The sequence below is a fragment of the Panthera pardus genome, unplaced genomic scaffold, assembly GCF_024362965.1.
Source record: "Panthera pardus isolate Hobbes unplaced genomic scaffold, ASM2436296v1 HiC_scaffold_7, whole genome shotgun sequence".
Classification (NCBI taxonomy): Eukaryota; Metazoa; Chordata; class Mammalia; order Carnivora; family Felidae; genus Panthera; species Panthera pardus.
Window position 1 is genome coordinate 28,410,188 of NW_026527002.1, and position 15,802 is coordinate 28,425,989.

Consider the following 15,802-nt stretch of genomic DNA (forward strand, 5'->3'; position numbering starts at 1 on the left):
AAAAGAATCACACTACCAACCAACCTCATTATGTAATAAAATTTACCTAGGAGAGTTGGCAAGAATTTTAGTCACCAAATAGCATTTATTTAAGTATGAAGTCCTGGCAGGTGATAGGTACCTGCAGGCCCTGCCCTCTGGAGGCTTACAAACTAAGAGTGAGTTCTTTTGGCTCATTCTGATTTGGTTCACTTTGATTTCAGAATCAGAATATGGAAATTACTTGTATAAGGCTTGCAAATTTACTTAAAAGTGATGCTTTAAATATATATACTTAAGTTTATTTATGGGGGGAGGGGGGGGGAGGGGCAGAAAGAGTGGGAGAAAGAGAATCCCAAACAGGCTCAGTGCTGTCAGCACAGAGCCTGACGTGAGGCTCCATCTCATGAAATATGAGATCATGACCTGATCTGAAGTCAAGAATTGGATGCTTAACCGACTGAGCCACCCAGGTGCCCCCAAAGGGATAATGCTTTATATTAACTCTAACCCAACATGGTCTCTATAATTAATCCAATTACAATGGGACAGTCCCGAATTAATGGCCAAATGTTTCTTCACAAAACAATCTGATTTTTCATCTGGGTCTTAAGAGCTATAAAGAAACACATGTGATCCTGACATAGGACTTTATGCAGCAACTCCTCTGCCTAGATATAGCAAATAGTCACTTACAGTCAACATGTAGCTTATTCAATTTTGTTTGACACACTTGATTCCATACAGCTACTTAGGGTTTTTTTTTTCCATATCTAGGATATGAAGTGTCTAGACAGAAGTTGTATAATGGACTCACCTCTTTCCTTGACAGGTAATACATACAAAAGGACCCATACCCAAATTACAGAATTTTTATTGTTTTCAAATACTATACAAAAAAAAAATAATAATACAGTGTGCATTTAATTAACAGATCCAGAGACAGTGATTCCAAATTAAAGATGTATTTTCTCTATTTCAATAGTTTGAGTTACTAAAATGATAATCCAGTGAATTCTCCTCTCTTTTATTGATTCCTTTGGCCTCATAAACATAAGAATTCTTGCTTTATTTTCCACAAACTCCATAAATTGAAGACATTTTTTTGTAAAAACGGGTTAATTTCTGGGATTATTTTTCTTCTATTACACTTCGTGAATTCTTCAGTATGTGAGATTTCACTCTCAAGTTGCTGTTTCCTCACAGTGTCAAACACAAAATTCAATAGAGTGACCAGGACCTCTCTGGTATTCTTAGTAATCGCTATGATAATCCAAATTTGTTAAATATCTGTGAATTTGTAATATTGAATCTTCCACAAAGACTATTTTGAATAATATTTCTAAGTCCAATGTTTGTTTTTCTAAATATCCTCTCGCTTTTTACTCCTTCTTCTAAAATGCAGAGTACTTTGCAATCTGTTAAATCATTTTAAAAAGTAAATACAGGTAGATGTCTTGAAAAGTGATTCCCCAGTTTTTTTCACAACAATCACCAATACCCACATACACCCATCCCATTTTCCAACCCTTGTGCTATCATTTCTCACTAAAAAAGTAAAAAGACTTGAGTATATTTCACTCAGCTAAAGAAATTCCAATCTTACTCCATTTTGTCTTGTTGAAAGATAGTAATGGGGCAGGACACCCAAGAAACAATGTGATGAAAAGATGATGTTGTGATTTTTTTTTTTTAAATGAAAGACTAGTTGGAAAAAAATAACAGTTATGCTGAGTAACCAGAGTATTTCTATAAAAAGACAAATTTCTACAGATCCACTCCTCCAGGACAATGCTTCAACAACTAGGACATTTGCCTTAAAGCCTCATTTAAGGAAAGAATTTATATGTTAGTCTAACACCATTAAGCAGTGATTTAAAGCAGATAGTAAAAATAATGTTTTTGTGGGTTTTTTTTTTTTTTGCATAGACACCAGTTGATTATTTAATACAAGCTGTTTCCAGACCATTGGTCTCACAATAAATATTGAGACCTATACTACTGATATACAGAATTTATTAGGCTTTTCACATTTAATAGAGCATATTTTCAGTTGCATCTAAAGTGCTATAACAAAAGCTCTAGCAATCAAGAATGGTAGCATGTTACTTACGACAATCGACACTTGTGGCTTTTCAAATTTGGTTTTCATAAGATAATTTATCCTGAAGTAAATCTAGTCATGCTTTTAAAAAAATGCCTTAGGTCACTCCAAGCTTGGCAATTAACATTTGGCATAAACAATAAAACAATCACAACTTGATAAATAACAAATACAACATTATAGGCCATAACCATACACAGAATAATGAAAAGGTAATAGTGATGAATAAGTAGCTATTAGAATAGAGTACCTTGGCCTCCATGCAGATACTTTGAGAGGCTTTGGTTCATTCAGCCCTGCCATTTTTTCAAAATAGGGGGCAATGTCTACAGTATCATTGTATAATTTCTAAGACACTGAAAACAAGTAAGTAAAAAAACAGTGTGTTGATTTTCATTAATGCATTAAATCCTCAGGAGTTACCACCAACCCCTTATTATAAAATCTTTTCAAGTTTTTTAGTCCTACAACTTTGTGTGCTTATTTTTAAACGGTGCTGAATGAATTAAATGAAGACAGCAATGTTTCCCCTAACGTGATTGATTACAGCTAAAAATCTTCCAGGCTTTCGAATGGAACATTTGTTGAGAGTGTTCATATTTCAACTTACTAAGAATTACAGGATGCTTGCTTCAGAATGTTATTTTGCAATTTACTCTGAAACTAAAAATTTAATCTTGTGAGAAATAAGTTGATATAAATGGCATAATAACAAATACACTAAAATGGTTACTGTCACAAGGGTGACACGGATAAGATGGTTCCACTCTGGAGTCACCTAGGAGTTTGAATTGCTGTACATGTTGTCACTTACAAACCATAACAAATTGGACGTAGAGCTGATTTATTTAGTCTGCTGTCTTCAGACACACACGATAGAAGATACCTCATACCAGAATGTTTACTCAAAAATATTTTTTGTAGCTGGTAACTCTTCCCTTGGAGGTAAAGAAAATTATGCCAAAACTTTTAATAACCAGAATTCAGAGAACTTTAAATTTTAGTTAGCAATCAAATATACAGAGGTTCAAAGAGAAAACAAAGAAAATCGTTTTGAAGACAAAGATCAAACTGACATCCCAGATCCAGAGCAGTTTTATAAAGTAGGAAAGCAGTTATGAGAAACCTGACGATTTTTGGATCATTCTAATGAGGATCCCCAGGTATTACATGTGTTTTTACAACAGTGTTTCCTATATCGGGGGCCTTAAATGCACATGAAAGGGTGTTTCCCAGGAACAGAGGTGAAGATACTTTTATGGTGTTCAACCCACAAACTATTTGGTCAGATAAACATGTAAAGCTAAGTAAAAGCACATCCGGTGGGAACTGAGAGCAATGAGTGTTGACATGATGTGCTTGGATGCTGCTTGCAGCGGCTGGCAGTGGGCGGCATCACACAGGTAAGCACCTCACAGGCCCCCCTGCGTCTGCTCCGGAAGAGGCTCCGAGGTGGCACTGGCATTTGCAGTTGAATTCAAGACTTCTCCGAAATCCCCACCAGCAGGCTTGGTTCCCCCTACCTTAGACTTTTAAAAAAAAAGTGCAAAAAGGACAAAACATCATGAAACGAAACGCTCAGCTGACGCTGCAAAAAAAAAAAAAAAAAAAGTAACTCGGATTTTACTTCGAGGAACACATAAATCAGGCACCTAGCAGCCCAGTGACTGTTCTCTGCATGTACGGAATTTAGTACTGTTGCAACATTCGGTGCCGCGTAATAGAAAACCGTGCAGTCTTCTCTGCTGAAATACTCCCACCCCTCCTCTTTTTTCCCACCTGCTCAATGCTCTTCACAGGGAAATTTGTCTGAAAACCTTTTTCAGACCTCTTATTCTAAAATACCTACTGAAGTCTCTTTATATTTGGATAGCACTTCGTATTCCATCCAATTGTTCATTGAGCTACACTCATTCAAGAAATACTAAATACAACAAAGGAAAGAAATATATATATATATATATTTTTTTCCCCCCCCACTTATGGTGTAAACTTTCTAACCCAGTGCTACTTACGGTGTGCTTTAATCATAACACACAGACTGACTCCGCGACACCTGGGAGCTTGTTAGGAAGAGTCTCAGACCAACCTCCCCGCCTCCAGCTACAAAGATCTCCAGGTGCTTCTTGACAAGTTAAAGTTTGTGGAGCATTACTCCAATTGATCTGGCCTGATATTGTCAATAAACATTTGTCTGCATGAAGAGGTCTACCATACATTTGGATAATACTTTATGTTTTTCCAAACCTTTATGATGTCACTTCATCCTTAATAACACTGATGTATCTATGCTCTCTCTGTTACATCCTTAATGACCAGCAAGACAGCTGACTAACATTAAGAAACCAGTCAACAGGGGTGCCTGGGTGGCTCAGTCGGTTAATCATCCAACCTCGGCTCAGGTCATGATCTCAAGTCCCGCGTCGGTCTCTGTGCTGACAGCTTAGAGCCTGCTTCCGATTCTGTGTCTCCCTCTCTCTCTGCCCCTACCCCACTAGTACTCTCTCTCTCTCTCAAAAATAAATTAAAAAAAAAAAATTTTTTTTAATTAAAAAAAAAAAAAAACAGTCAACCAACAATGAAACTCATAGGTTTAACTTGACCTGCTCTTAGCTCAATCTTAACCGACTAGCCACAGACACATTATCGGCTGGAATCTTGTTGAAATTTTCTCTCCTTTTTTTTTTTTTTTTTTTTTTTTTTTTTTTATTTTTTATTTTTTTAATTTTTTTTAACGTTTTTTATTTATTTTTGAGACAGAGAGAGACAGAGCATGAACGGGGGAGGAGCAGAGAGAGAGGGAGACACAGAATCGGAAGCAGGCTCCAGGCTCCGAGCCATCAGCCCAGAGCCCGACGCGGGGCTCGAACTCACGGACCGCGAGATCGTGACCTGAGCTGAAGTCGGCCGCTTAACCGACTGAGCCACCCAGGCGCCCCTCTCTCCTTCTTTTTGGTCTCCCATCCATAATCTCTGAATTGTCTGAAAAATCTGCACAACTTATGTCCACTGTATATTTGTTAAATTTATTAAAACACATGTCTTAATTATAGGAAAATACTAAGACCCTTACACATGTCTAACATTGAACACCTCCCTCCACAACTGGTTCCTTCTCTATTCTTAAGACTTTACATAACTGTAGCACTCACCTAGCTGTCTTGGCCAGACACCTGGGAGTCATCCTTGAACCTGCTCCATCTTGTTCCACATCCAATCAGTCACTAACTTTTTGGCTGTCATTTCTAAATTCTAAATATCTCTCAACTCTGTCCCGACAGCACTACCTTAATTCACTCCACCGCCATCTTTGGCCTGGATTACAACTCCTTCCTCCTAACCAGTCTCCCTGACTCCAGATCTCCTTAGATCTGCAGGGCACCAGTGATCTTTCTAAAATGCACAGAATACACCACCCACATTGTTTAAAATCCTTCAGAAGCTTCTCATTGCCCTAAGTCCAAATTCTTTAGTGCAGCCTACCCATCACTCGAGCTTTATCTCCTGCCCACTACCCTACAGCACAGCAAAATGCCTGGTATTCCTCAAAAAGGTGTCAAAGCTTTTAAAACATTCTCCTCAACCTAAAGGCCTCCATTTATATTATCTTGTCCTGTAAGAAACCCTCTCTTACCTTCCTTCCTAAGCTAGGTCAGATGTTTCTGCATCCCCAAGTCTCCCCGTCATGGAGCCTTACCTTACTTTTTGCTGTTTTTTTTTTTTTTTTTTTTTTTAATGTTTATTTATTTTTGAGAGAGAGAGAGAGCAAAAGCAGGGGAAGGGCAGAGAGAGAGAGGGAGACACAGAATCCAAAGCAGGCTCCAGGCTCTGAGCCTCACGCGGGGCTCAAGCTCACAAACCGTGAGATCATGACCTGAGCTGAAGTTGGACGCTTAACTGACTAAGCCAACCAGGTGCCCCCACTCACTTTATTTTCAATGGCCATTTAATTGCCTACACATCTTGCAGAAAGGGTCTGTATCTCTCTTGCTCACTGGGGTATCTCCAGGGCCTACCATTCATCATCTGGCTCAATTATCAGAGATAAATGAACCAATCCAAAATCTAAACATAAGTACATGTAGACCCAATATTTAATTGAACATAAAGGTAATTTAGCAAAATTACATCCCAAGTGTACAACTATATTTTACAGCTTTTGGGGGGATAGCTGTTTCCTATACTATACTTCTAAAAATTACATGTTTTTATCTGAATGGTGCCTAGTCATGTTTCAAAAGCAAGTTTCACCACAATTTATAGAATCTAAATACACTCAGAGGCAGAATATATAGTAAATGACCTGGAAGTTTCTAGTCCTCTTCAGTGTCTAAAGAATACAGCTATCTGTTTTTTCCAACCCGTCATTTCAAAAACTAATGCTTAAGGCAGATTTCAAGGAGAGACTCAAGATAATCCTAAATAGTGACAACTGACTTCCTGTAATGTACAGTTTAATTGCAAACACATGACTAGGCATTAAAAAGAATAAAGCAGGTCTCCTACTGACCTAGAAGAATGACTAGGATATACTTGTTGCTCATCAAATATGTATTAAGTAGCATCAATGTGCCAAGGACTAATCCAGGCCCTTGAGAAGCATGAGTGAGTAAGAACAGGTCCTTGTGTTTGTGGGATCATACAGCACATATGCTAGTGGGGGCTGGATGAACAAGTTATAGGACTGTGTGTGCAGTTGTGATTCATATCTGCAAAATGTTTATACATTTATGTGGAAACAGAAAAGGTGTGTATTAGTGTCTGTATGGGCAAGAAAAAAAGACCCAAACCACACTACAGTGTTTGGGTTCCTTTCCATAAGTAGCCCCTGCCTCTGTAATTTAAAAAAGATGCATTTAAAAATAAGTAACTCAGGGGCGCCTGGGTGGCTCAGTCAGTTAAGCGTCCGACTTCGGCTCAGGTCATGATCTCATGGTCCGTGAGTTCGAGCCCCGCGTCAGGCTCTGTGCTGACAGCTCAGAGCCTGGAGCCTGTTTCAGATTCTGTGTCTCCCTCTCTCTCTCTCTGACCCTCCCCCGTTCATGCTCTGTCTCTCTCTGTCTCAAAAATAAATAAACGTTAAAAAAAAAATTAAAAAAAGATAAATAAAAATAAGTAACTCGGTTACAATTATGAAAGACTAAATCTGAATATTTGTTTTTAAGCAGATTTATATAAAACGCTTAAGATAATAATTTTAATCCTTAAAAAATACCCACAGTTAATTATCAGGATTTGTTTAGGAAGAAATGAAACACTGCTTTGCCCAAACTGAAGAGAAGGCTGGGAACTGGTCAGGAACCAGACAACCTTTCTGGTCACTTGTGATCCTAAGAGTTAATAATTTTATAGTTTTGAACATAATTTTGAAAATATAATTTATAAATTAATAAAAATAATCACTGAAAATGCCCACCTTCACTGTAATCAAAGCAATCAAAAAATAAAACAGTGAATCATCAATAGTGATCACCATAATACAAATGTCTAATGACTGAGGATTGAACAATCAATATCTGTCACAAGGTACATGTAAACATCCATTGAACATAATACTGAGGAAGAATATTTAATGATAAAGGAAAATGTTTATGTTGTATCTGGTTAATTCCTTCTTAAAGCATTAACATAATAGGCCCACTACATACATATCACTGACTCCGGGTGACAGGACCAACTTTTGTGTGTTTTTTTGGGGCTTTTCGATGTTGTTGCTAATTTTCTACAATAAAATTTATATTAAATTTTGTTCAATTTTAAATGTATTGGAGCAGTACACACTTCTCAAGTACTACTGGCTTTTTAAATTACACATTTCCTTTTAGCGTTTAGCATCTACCATGCTACAACATACACTCAAAACATTGATTAAAAGAGTACATATCACCTATAATAATGTAAAGAATAAAGTCATCAAGGCTCTAAATATTTTTAGAAAGAAAGAGTAATGTGAATAATTTACCCACAGCAAAAAAAATTAAGGCACCAAGTAAGACATCACTAAGATTCTATTCATCTCTACTTGCCTTTAAGTTTTCAACTTTTTCTTCAAATGATTTGAAAGTTGGGGAGTTTCTACGGAGAGAAAGAAAAACAGTAAAATTACAAACACTGAAAAAAACTCACTGATTTTGAAACATCATTAGTTGACTGTATTCCTCTTCACAGTTATTCTCAATCAGCAAAGAAACAGATTTAGCTGTGTATGTCTGTGCAGGCATAGAGGCAAATATGTATTATTAGGTAAGATGATCAAATTCTGGTCTAAGATTTCTACAACAATGCCTTCAGTTCCACAAACAGCCTGTCTCAGATATACATGATATAGATGTAGTCAAGTACATGTGTGAGAAGGAACAAAGTCGGTAAAACACGAATTCTGTCACTTCTCTAACCATCTAAGTGTGCCACCCTTAGATCAGTTTAATTTTGGTTAAGGTAGCTATACTCTAAAACTCGTGTTTAAATTCACATATTGCCTGGCAAAGAGTCCTACATGAACCCCCATCACCAAGCAGGACAAGCAGACCACATGAGTTTCCACAACAGGGATCCTGGTTCCCAGGGAGCAGCAGTAGAGATGAGGAAAGAGAGACCAAAAGGAAGGAAGAAGCACAGAAATGTGGTTTTGCCTACATCACAAAGCTGCCCCAACTGACAGAGCACTCTGAGCCCACGGAAAGCCTCTCCCATGTCTTCACACTCATCCATATTAATCAACGAGGATCACAGAACCTATGTCACTCACGTCTGGGTTTCCGAAGCTTTTAAACTATCCACCTGACCTCAAATATCCTTCCTATTACATAGATGAAAAAGGTGAAGAAGGGAACAAGGGGTTCTCTCCTTTCCACAGTGGTGATGGGCAACCAGGCCCAAGGGGTAGTCCCCCAGAGGCATCCATAGCTCTTGGGAAGTCGTGGGCAATGCAAGTTCTCGGTTCCCACCTCAAGCCTATAGAAATCAGAAACCAGAGGGGGCGGGGTTCAGCAAGCAGGGGGTTTAACAAGCTCTCCAGGTAGTTCTGATGTATACTAAAGGTTAAGCCAAGCATGTGTTGTTAAAAATCCCCTGCCTCTCTGGAGAGGTTAATGAGACAGAAACATGCACCGCTTGCAAGTTGTTTCCTGATGGAAGAAGATGGCAGAACTGAATCACAGTTGGCTCCAAATGTCAGAATAGGATGAGGGAAGTGGAAATAGGGAGGTTGGAAAGCCGAGTAGCTTTAGCAGACAGAGGTGGTGGGACAGCTGTTACCTATGAAGAGCTTTATTAGATGGGTAGTGTTCACTTTTACAGTTAAGCAGATTTAATGTGAAGCAATTTAATAGGTTTACAAAATAAAGTAGAAATAATAACTCTTTTTTTTAAATCACAAACCTTTATTGGATCACTTGCACCCACCTTAACATTATAGAAGGAGCAACTGAAAACTGACACAGCGTTAAACACGCAGCTTGTTTAGAGCAGAATCCTAGCTCCCCGCTTCAGAACAGTTCAAGTTACACATTGAAATAAAGAATAAGAAAGAGCAAGATCAGCTACATTTTGTAAAAATAAAATACTTTACCTCATAGCAGGCATGCTAATTGAATGTTGAATGGAGCGGATACTAAGAGGCAGCATTAAAAAGAGATAGACATGAAGTTAGTATCGTGATTAGACATTATAAAACGCAGCTTTCTAGGGGCTCATTCTTTTGGCACCATGAAGATTTATCTACTTTTTGAGGTGGAGGGGATAAAAATTATTCCAATGCACTTGTATTCATGAGCAAATTATTTTTGATTCAATTTTTTATTGTTCTTCTAAGTTATTTATTTAAATAATCTCTACACCCAACGTGGGGCTCGAACTCAGGACCCCAAGATCAAGAGTCGCACGCTCCAACTGAGCCAGCCAGACGCCCGTTCATGAGCCAATTTAACCCATGTAGTTGACAGAGCTAATAATTCAACCTTGCACTTTTATAGCACTCTGAAAATTCTACAGTGCTTTTCACCTGTATCTATGGGGCATCAAGCACCGAGGCTCAGAAGTTAAGTGATTTACCCAAGGTCACAGTAGGATGGAACCTGGGTCTTTGGGACTCCTGATTCAATGTTCACCGCCTCCCCTCAAAAAACGAAGCACACATACAGATACACACACGCACAAGTGAGGCTGGTGAAGGGCGCCAGCGGCTGCCTTTCTCCCACATATTTGTGACCAGACCAAAACAGGAAGGCTTCAAAATAAATCACCTATTTGACAACTGAAAGTGATTTAGAGATCACTCCTTAGTAGTATCAATTTTCTAATAAGAGACACTTATACTTCAGCCCAATGAACTAAATGTTCTTAATGGTCATTTTTGGCCCTTTGTTTTACTAGCACCAACTTCTTTCTCAAAGGCAATGCAGTTTACCGACCGTTCAGGCTCAAGGTTATCTACTCTCAGCCATCTCCCATAGAGACCACCTCGCAAGATGAAAGCACTTTAATTCGTGGGCTCACAAAGTCACTGTAAATTGCTGATAGGATTACTATGCTTACAGTATTTTGATCACTGGCAGAGCCGCTTTGGTAGGAAATCTTTCCTTCAGGTAAGCTGGACAGTCCAAGGTATTCTTAATTATATTTGAATATTGCATGTGTGATTTAAGTTTTCTCAAAAAATCAGTTGTTACACATGACAGTGTGTTTAAAGAGTAGCTCCCAAATCTAGTTTTGCACTAATATGTAGTGACATGAAGTATGATCTAGATATAAATCAAAATACACTGGCAGTTCACATAGTCAAAATAATCAGTAAAGTATCTGGACATCTTCATACTTAATGTCATATGTAACACAGGAAACAATCCAGGCAGCTCGCCATTCTCTCTATACTATAACAGTGGTAGATACCTTGGGTACAAGACTACATTCTAGGAGAATTGGCTAATGCTTTTCCTGCTTAATCTATTGCAGTGGGCTAGATCCATACCTAAAGGATAGAGATTCATAAAAATCATCCTTCTTAGTCTACAATACTATTAATTACTATTAATTACAATCATTTACACTAGTTTAGAGCCTTCTAAAGAGGCTGTCTAATCACATTTCCACAGCCCCCTTCCATCATCATCAGTAATGATAACTGGATCAGTAGAACTCCACCCACCACAACTAATCTGGTAATCTGCAAACTGTTTGGAGTGAATGAAAAGAAAGAAAAAACAAAAAAAGAGGACAATTAAGATTCTTATCCTGGGATTTTGTACACTAAACTACTGGTTAATGGCTAGGTACATGAGCTAAAAAGTTATGTGGGCTTAGACGTTGAGGAAGGCCTTTCATGGGACCAGGAGGTACAGGCTGCAAGAATGCAGAAGCAGCCAGTTCCCCAAGAAAGGACTGAATATAGTGCACGGAGAGGTAGAAGAAAGGAAGCAGAGATGACTACGCAAGGAAGAGGGCAGGGTGAGAGAGGAACAGCAATTTCCTTGGCTTCTGGAAGCAACCTTGATTTTACTAGCTTTCCAACCAGCAGGACTAGTCTGGGAGGGGGAAAGGGCTTGCTACCTTTCTTCTCCTCAGATTCCAAAAGAACTTTCTATGCGACACATTCTCCTTCTTAGGGAAGCTGGTTTACCTAATTTTTTGTTCCTCATAACCAAGACTCTTCACTAGAACATTCATTTTGGCAGAATTACCAAATTCTGGCAAAAGAAGGGGAGTGATGGCTTGGATGTATGATAAACTGCTTGTTCTTGGGACTCCCTGAATGAATTCAATAGTATCAACAAAATGAGGAAATACGTAAAGTGCAAATTTCAGAAATCCATAGCTAATTGTAGCCACTGTCCCTAAACACCCACTGAAAACTCATTCCTTCCAATGGTCATTTTCTGGGTTCTGTGCCCCCTTGAACCAGCATACAAGCTAGTTAAGAGGAAACAAGTCAAAGGCAAAGTGGAAGAAATGATCATAAAATGAATTCTAAATACATCAAGTTGACTGTAAATTCAACATCCAGGGCACAAATTACTTCAGGATTATCCTACATAAGAAATAAACCAAGGTGATGAGAGTTGAAAAACTGAATAGTAAACATCGCCCCAAATTATCAGGGGATGGAGAATGAAAACAAGAAGTCAGTGCAGAGCTATGCCTGTGTGTAATCAAGGGGTCTCCCCTGATTAGGTAAGGGATGGGAGTGGAACATCAATGTAAGGAGGTACCAGGAAGAAAGGGGAAACTCACAAATAAGGCAAATAAGAGAAAACAATAATCCTGGAAATACAGCAGTCTCCGTCTGAAAATAAGTAAACATTTTTTTAAAAAGTTATTCTTTTGGGGCACCTGGGTGGCTCAGTCAGTTAAGCGTCCGACTTTGACTCAGGTCATGATCTCACATTTTGTGAGTTTGAGCCGCATGTCAGGCTCTGTACCAACAGCTCAGAGCCTGGAGCCTGCTTCGGATTCTGCGTCTCCTTCTCTCTCTGCCCTTTCCCCTTGTGCTCTCTCTCTGTCTCTCTAAGATAAAAAAATATGTGTTAAAAAAAAAAAAAAGTCATTCTTTTAAAAAGCTGAATTGATTTTTTAAATTTTCCTGGTTTCTTACACAGTTCCTTGATCTTTTCATCCCCAATCACAATAAGAGGGGAGACATAAAGGGAGGAAAGAGAAGAAAGGAAGTGGTAGGTACTACACAGAGAAAAAAAAGAAAGAGTTAATGGTTAGCATGTTTGAATGCTTACTAGGTGCCAGACACGCTTTTGAGAGCTATCTATGTATTATTTTTCCATTGTGCCCTCACAATAATTTCTTGACTGTAAGTGATAAGCCAAAGTAACTGCTGGCCAGTGCCTGGAAGGGCCTATTCTTAAACCTTGATCACTCTGGGGAGGCAGAACAATGCAGAGAAGAATACAGGCTCCAGAACCAGGGTGCTGTCTGGGTTCAAAGCTTGGGCTTCAGCCACTTAGCTGTGTGATCTTGGGGGGAGTCACTTAACCTCTCTATGGTTCAGTTTCCTCCTCTGCAAAATCAAAACAATAACAGCACTTACTTCGGAGGGACTATATAGAGCCTTGCCTGGGACATAATTATTCACCATTATTATTACCACAGATGACTTTAACAGAAACACACATTAACATTTATTTCATATTACATTGCAGTCTTTAAAACGTTTGCATTGCACCCAGTTGTTATTTCAGTTGGTAACTCGGACCACACGGTCTGGACCAAGGTCTGGCACATGGTTAGCGTTCAATAAATACTTCTGAATGAAAGCATGAATGAACAAAAACTTGTAACTAAAATCAGGAAATATGGGCATGAAAGGTAGAAAAGTTCAATAAAGCTTTTCAAATTCTAATCGAAAAGTACTCTCTGAAAGAGAAGACATCACTTCTGTTCCCGTTAAGGGGTGAAAATTTTCAGCAGAACAGAATGGTCTGGAATAACCTTAATGAGTCCCAAACAAACAAAAAAGGATATCTAGAGATTTATATGAAGAAATACACACGTAAACAGGAGAAACTTCCTTTGGAAATAAAAGCAAAGTTAATTAGCACTTCCTCTTAAATATATCAAAATTCTTGACTAATGAAGCTGCTGAATTACTATACTATACTATTAGTAACACTGAAATTGATGTTTAACACTGGCACCAAGGAAAATGAGAAGGGTTTCTCTCAAAAAAATTCCAAAGTTCCTCTCAAAAACTTAAAGGCATGAATCAATGCTCAACACATATGTATAGACAATGAGCAAATATGAGATGGGTGGATATGAACACAACACCTGAGGGGAAAGGCTGGCTGTCCCTAAAGAGCTTCCCCCGATAGTTCTCATTACCATGTCCCACATCTGGCCCTCGACCCAGCTGTCACAGACACCTAATTCTCAGGGGACTAAAAACCGATCTCTCTCTTTTCTCCTCCACTTCCTCCTCCTTGCACACCCACCTGGGGTGTAAGGAACATATCTAAATCCCAAGTACCAATTGATTAATTGACAATGTGACCTAAAAACTGTTGCAGGGTCTAACAATTCATGTCAGCAAATCAACCACAATTCTGTCCGAGAGTGAAATCATTGCCACAAGCTTGCTGGGTACACAGGGACTCAAAACAAAGGGAGGTTGACAGGATTAAGCAACTATTTCAAGCACTTGGCAAAAGAGGCCTCTCACATCGTCTCCATGGGAGCAAAGGCCTTGCTGCTGGGACTGAAACCCTCAAAATCTACTTTCCAAGCTTCCTCTCCTTGGACAGTTTTTGGGCCAGTCTTTGCCACCGTGACTCACTGATCTAAAAGATGCGGTTTTTCTTCATACAGGTTTTCTATTATGTATGTTTTTATGTGTTTCTATTTTATATGTTCTCATATATTTTTACATGTGAACACACGAAATCAGATCACAATCAGGGCTTCTTGGCCGAGAAATTTAAGTGACTTTAGCCAACTTTTAATCCGTGAGACTTATAAAATTTAGCTTTCAGAAAATAATCTTGTATCTCTCATTTCCAGGTTTTAATCAAAAGTCTTACTTAAACTTCCACGTATGGATACACAATATATTATTAGAAACAGGACTAAAAATGGCAGAGTGTAATCTCAATTATAGTTTTTAAATGAAATAAAAATGTTGACTGTATAAGGAGTTAGAAAAGAGTGTCAATACCTAATCTGTTCCTGGTCAATTAATAAGACAGCACATACTGAGCTATCTTATGTGAATTTGCTTAATCTTAAAACTACAGAGAAAGAACAGGGACGTGTACTGATGAAACATTCCCCAACAGCACGTACAAAAATATTTTTATATTTTTATTTCTATCACATCTAACATTGTTATATAATCCAGGGTTAACAGGGCTCTTCCACCTTAACTTATTCCTAGTCCCAACCCCCTTCCCCTACTCCATCCACTCAAAGATTGTAAGGTCTTTCAGTATGAGAGCCATATCTGATGTATGGTTATATTCCGTGGGCCTGTCCACAAAATGCAGTCTAACGGGAGCAGAGTGGATCCTGTGACTGAATACATATTCACACAACTCAAACGACTGTGGATAAAGTGGTCTTAACAGCTGCCTAAAGCACTGAGGCCATTTTTAATTGAATACCAAAAATACAAAACCACCTATTTCTTGATCTTCTTATCCCTATGGTTGGCTCTGACTTCCTGGGCCAAGTGTCACTAGGCCAGAAAGGCCTCAGCGATAAGTTTAAGTTTCCTTACTTAAGCAGACAAACAGCTAGACTACAGCAAGTGACTGAGAACATAATTCGCACTAGAAGAACAGAAATGGAAGCAGCAGACCATGTTGTCTTTCCTGCTTACACTCTAAAGACCTTTCTCCAACTTAGTTTTCTCTATTCATTGGATAAACAGTCTGTATGGGAGACAGAGAAGAGGTTTGCTCAGCATCACAAAGATTCCGTCTATAAGACATGGTTTGGGCTGACATCTTTTTAATGTGTGTGTGGTTGATTGTTTGTTTGGTTTTTTTTTAGCCTAATAGGCTATTTTTCCTTTTGCAACCATGAAATTTCCTTACCTGCATATGCAAAGAGTATAGTGTAAAGAAATATAAAAAATAGTAAAAACTATAAGCTAGTAAAACAAATACTGGAAAGTGCAGAGTAATGGGTATATTTTATGTCTACTTTACCACAATGAAAAAAAAAAAAGTGATCAGAGTAACCTGTAGAAGACGGAAGACTGACATCATGAGGCAG

At 38.5% G+C, this 15,802-nt stretch overlaps 1 protein-coding gene across 5 annotated transcripts in view; it reads right to left on the reverse strand.

The window, feature by feature from the left end:
* Positions 1-1,978: 1,978 nt before the first annotated feature.
* TPD52 (tumor protein D52) overlaps positions 1,979-15,802 on the reverse strand; it is a 108,561-nt gene continuing 94,737 nt past the window's right edge. For 4 of the 5 annotated variants that reach the window (XM_019453338.2, XM_019453334.2, XM_019453335.2 and 1 more), the window contains 3 exons: positions 9,654-9,695; positions 8,110-8,158; positions 1,979-3,612 (listed from right to left, as the gene is read on the reverse strand). In XM_019453338.2, coding sequence (XP_019308883.1) covers positions 3,496-3,612; positions 8,110-8,158; positions 9,654-9,695 — 208 coding nt within the window. In that variant the 3' untranslated portion in view covers positions 1,979-3,495. The remainder of the gene's footprint in view (positions 3,613-8,109; positions 8,159-9,653; positions 9,696-15,802) is intronic. The other variant, XM_019453336.2, reaches the window with a different exon arrangement.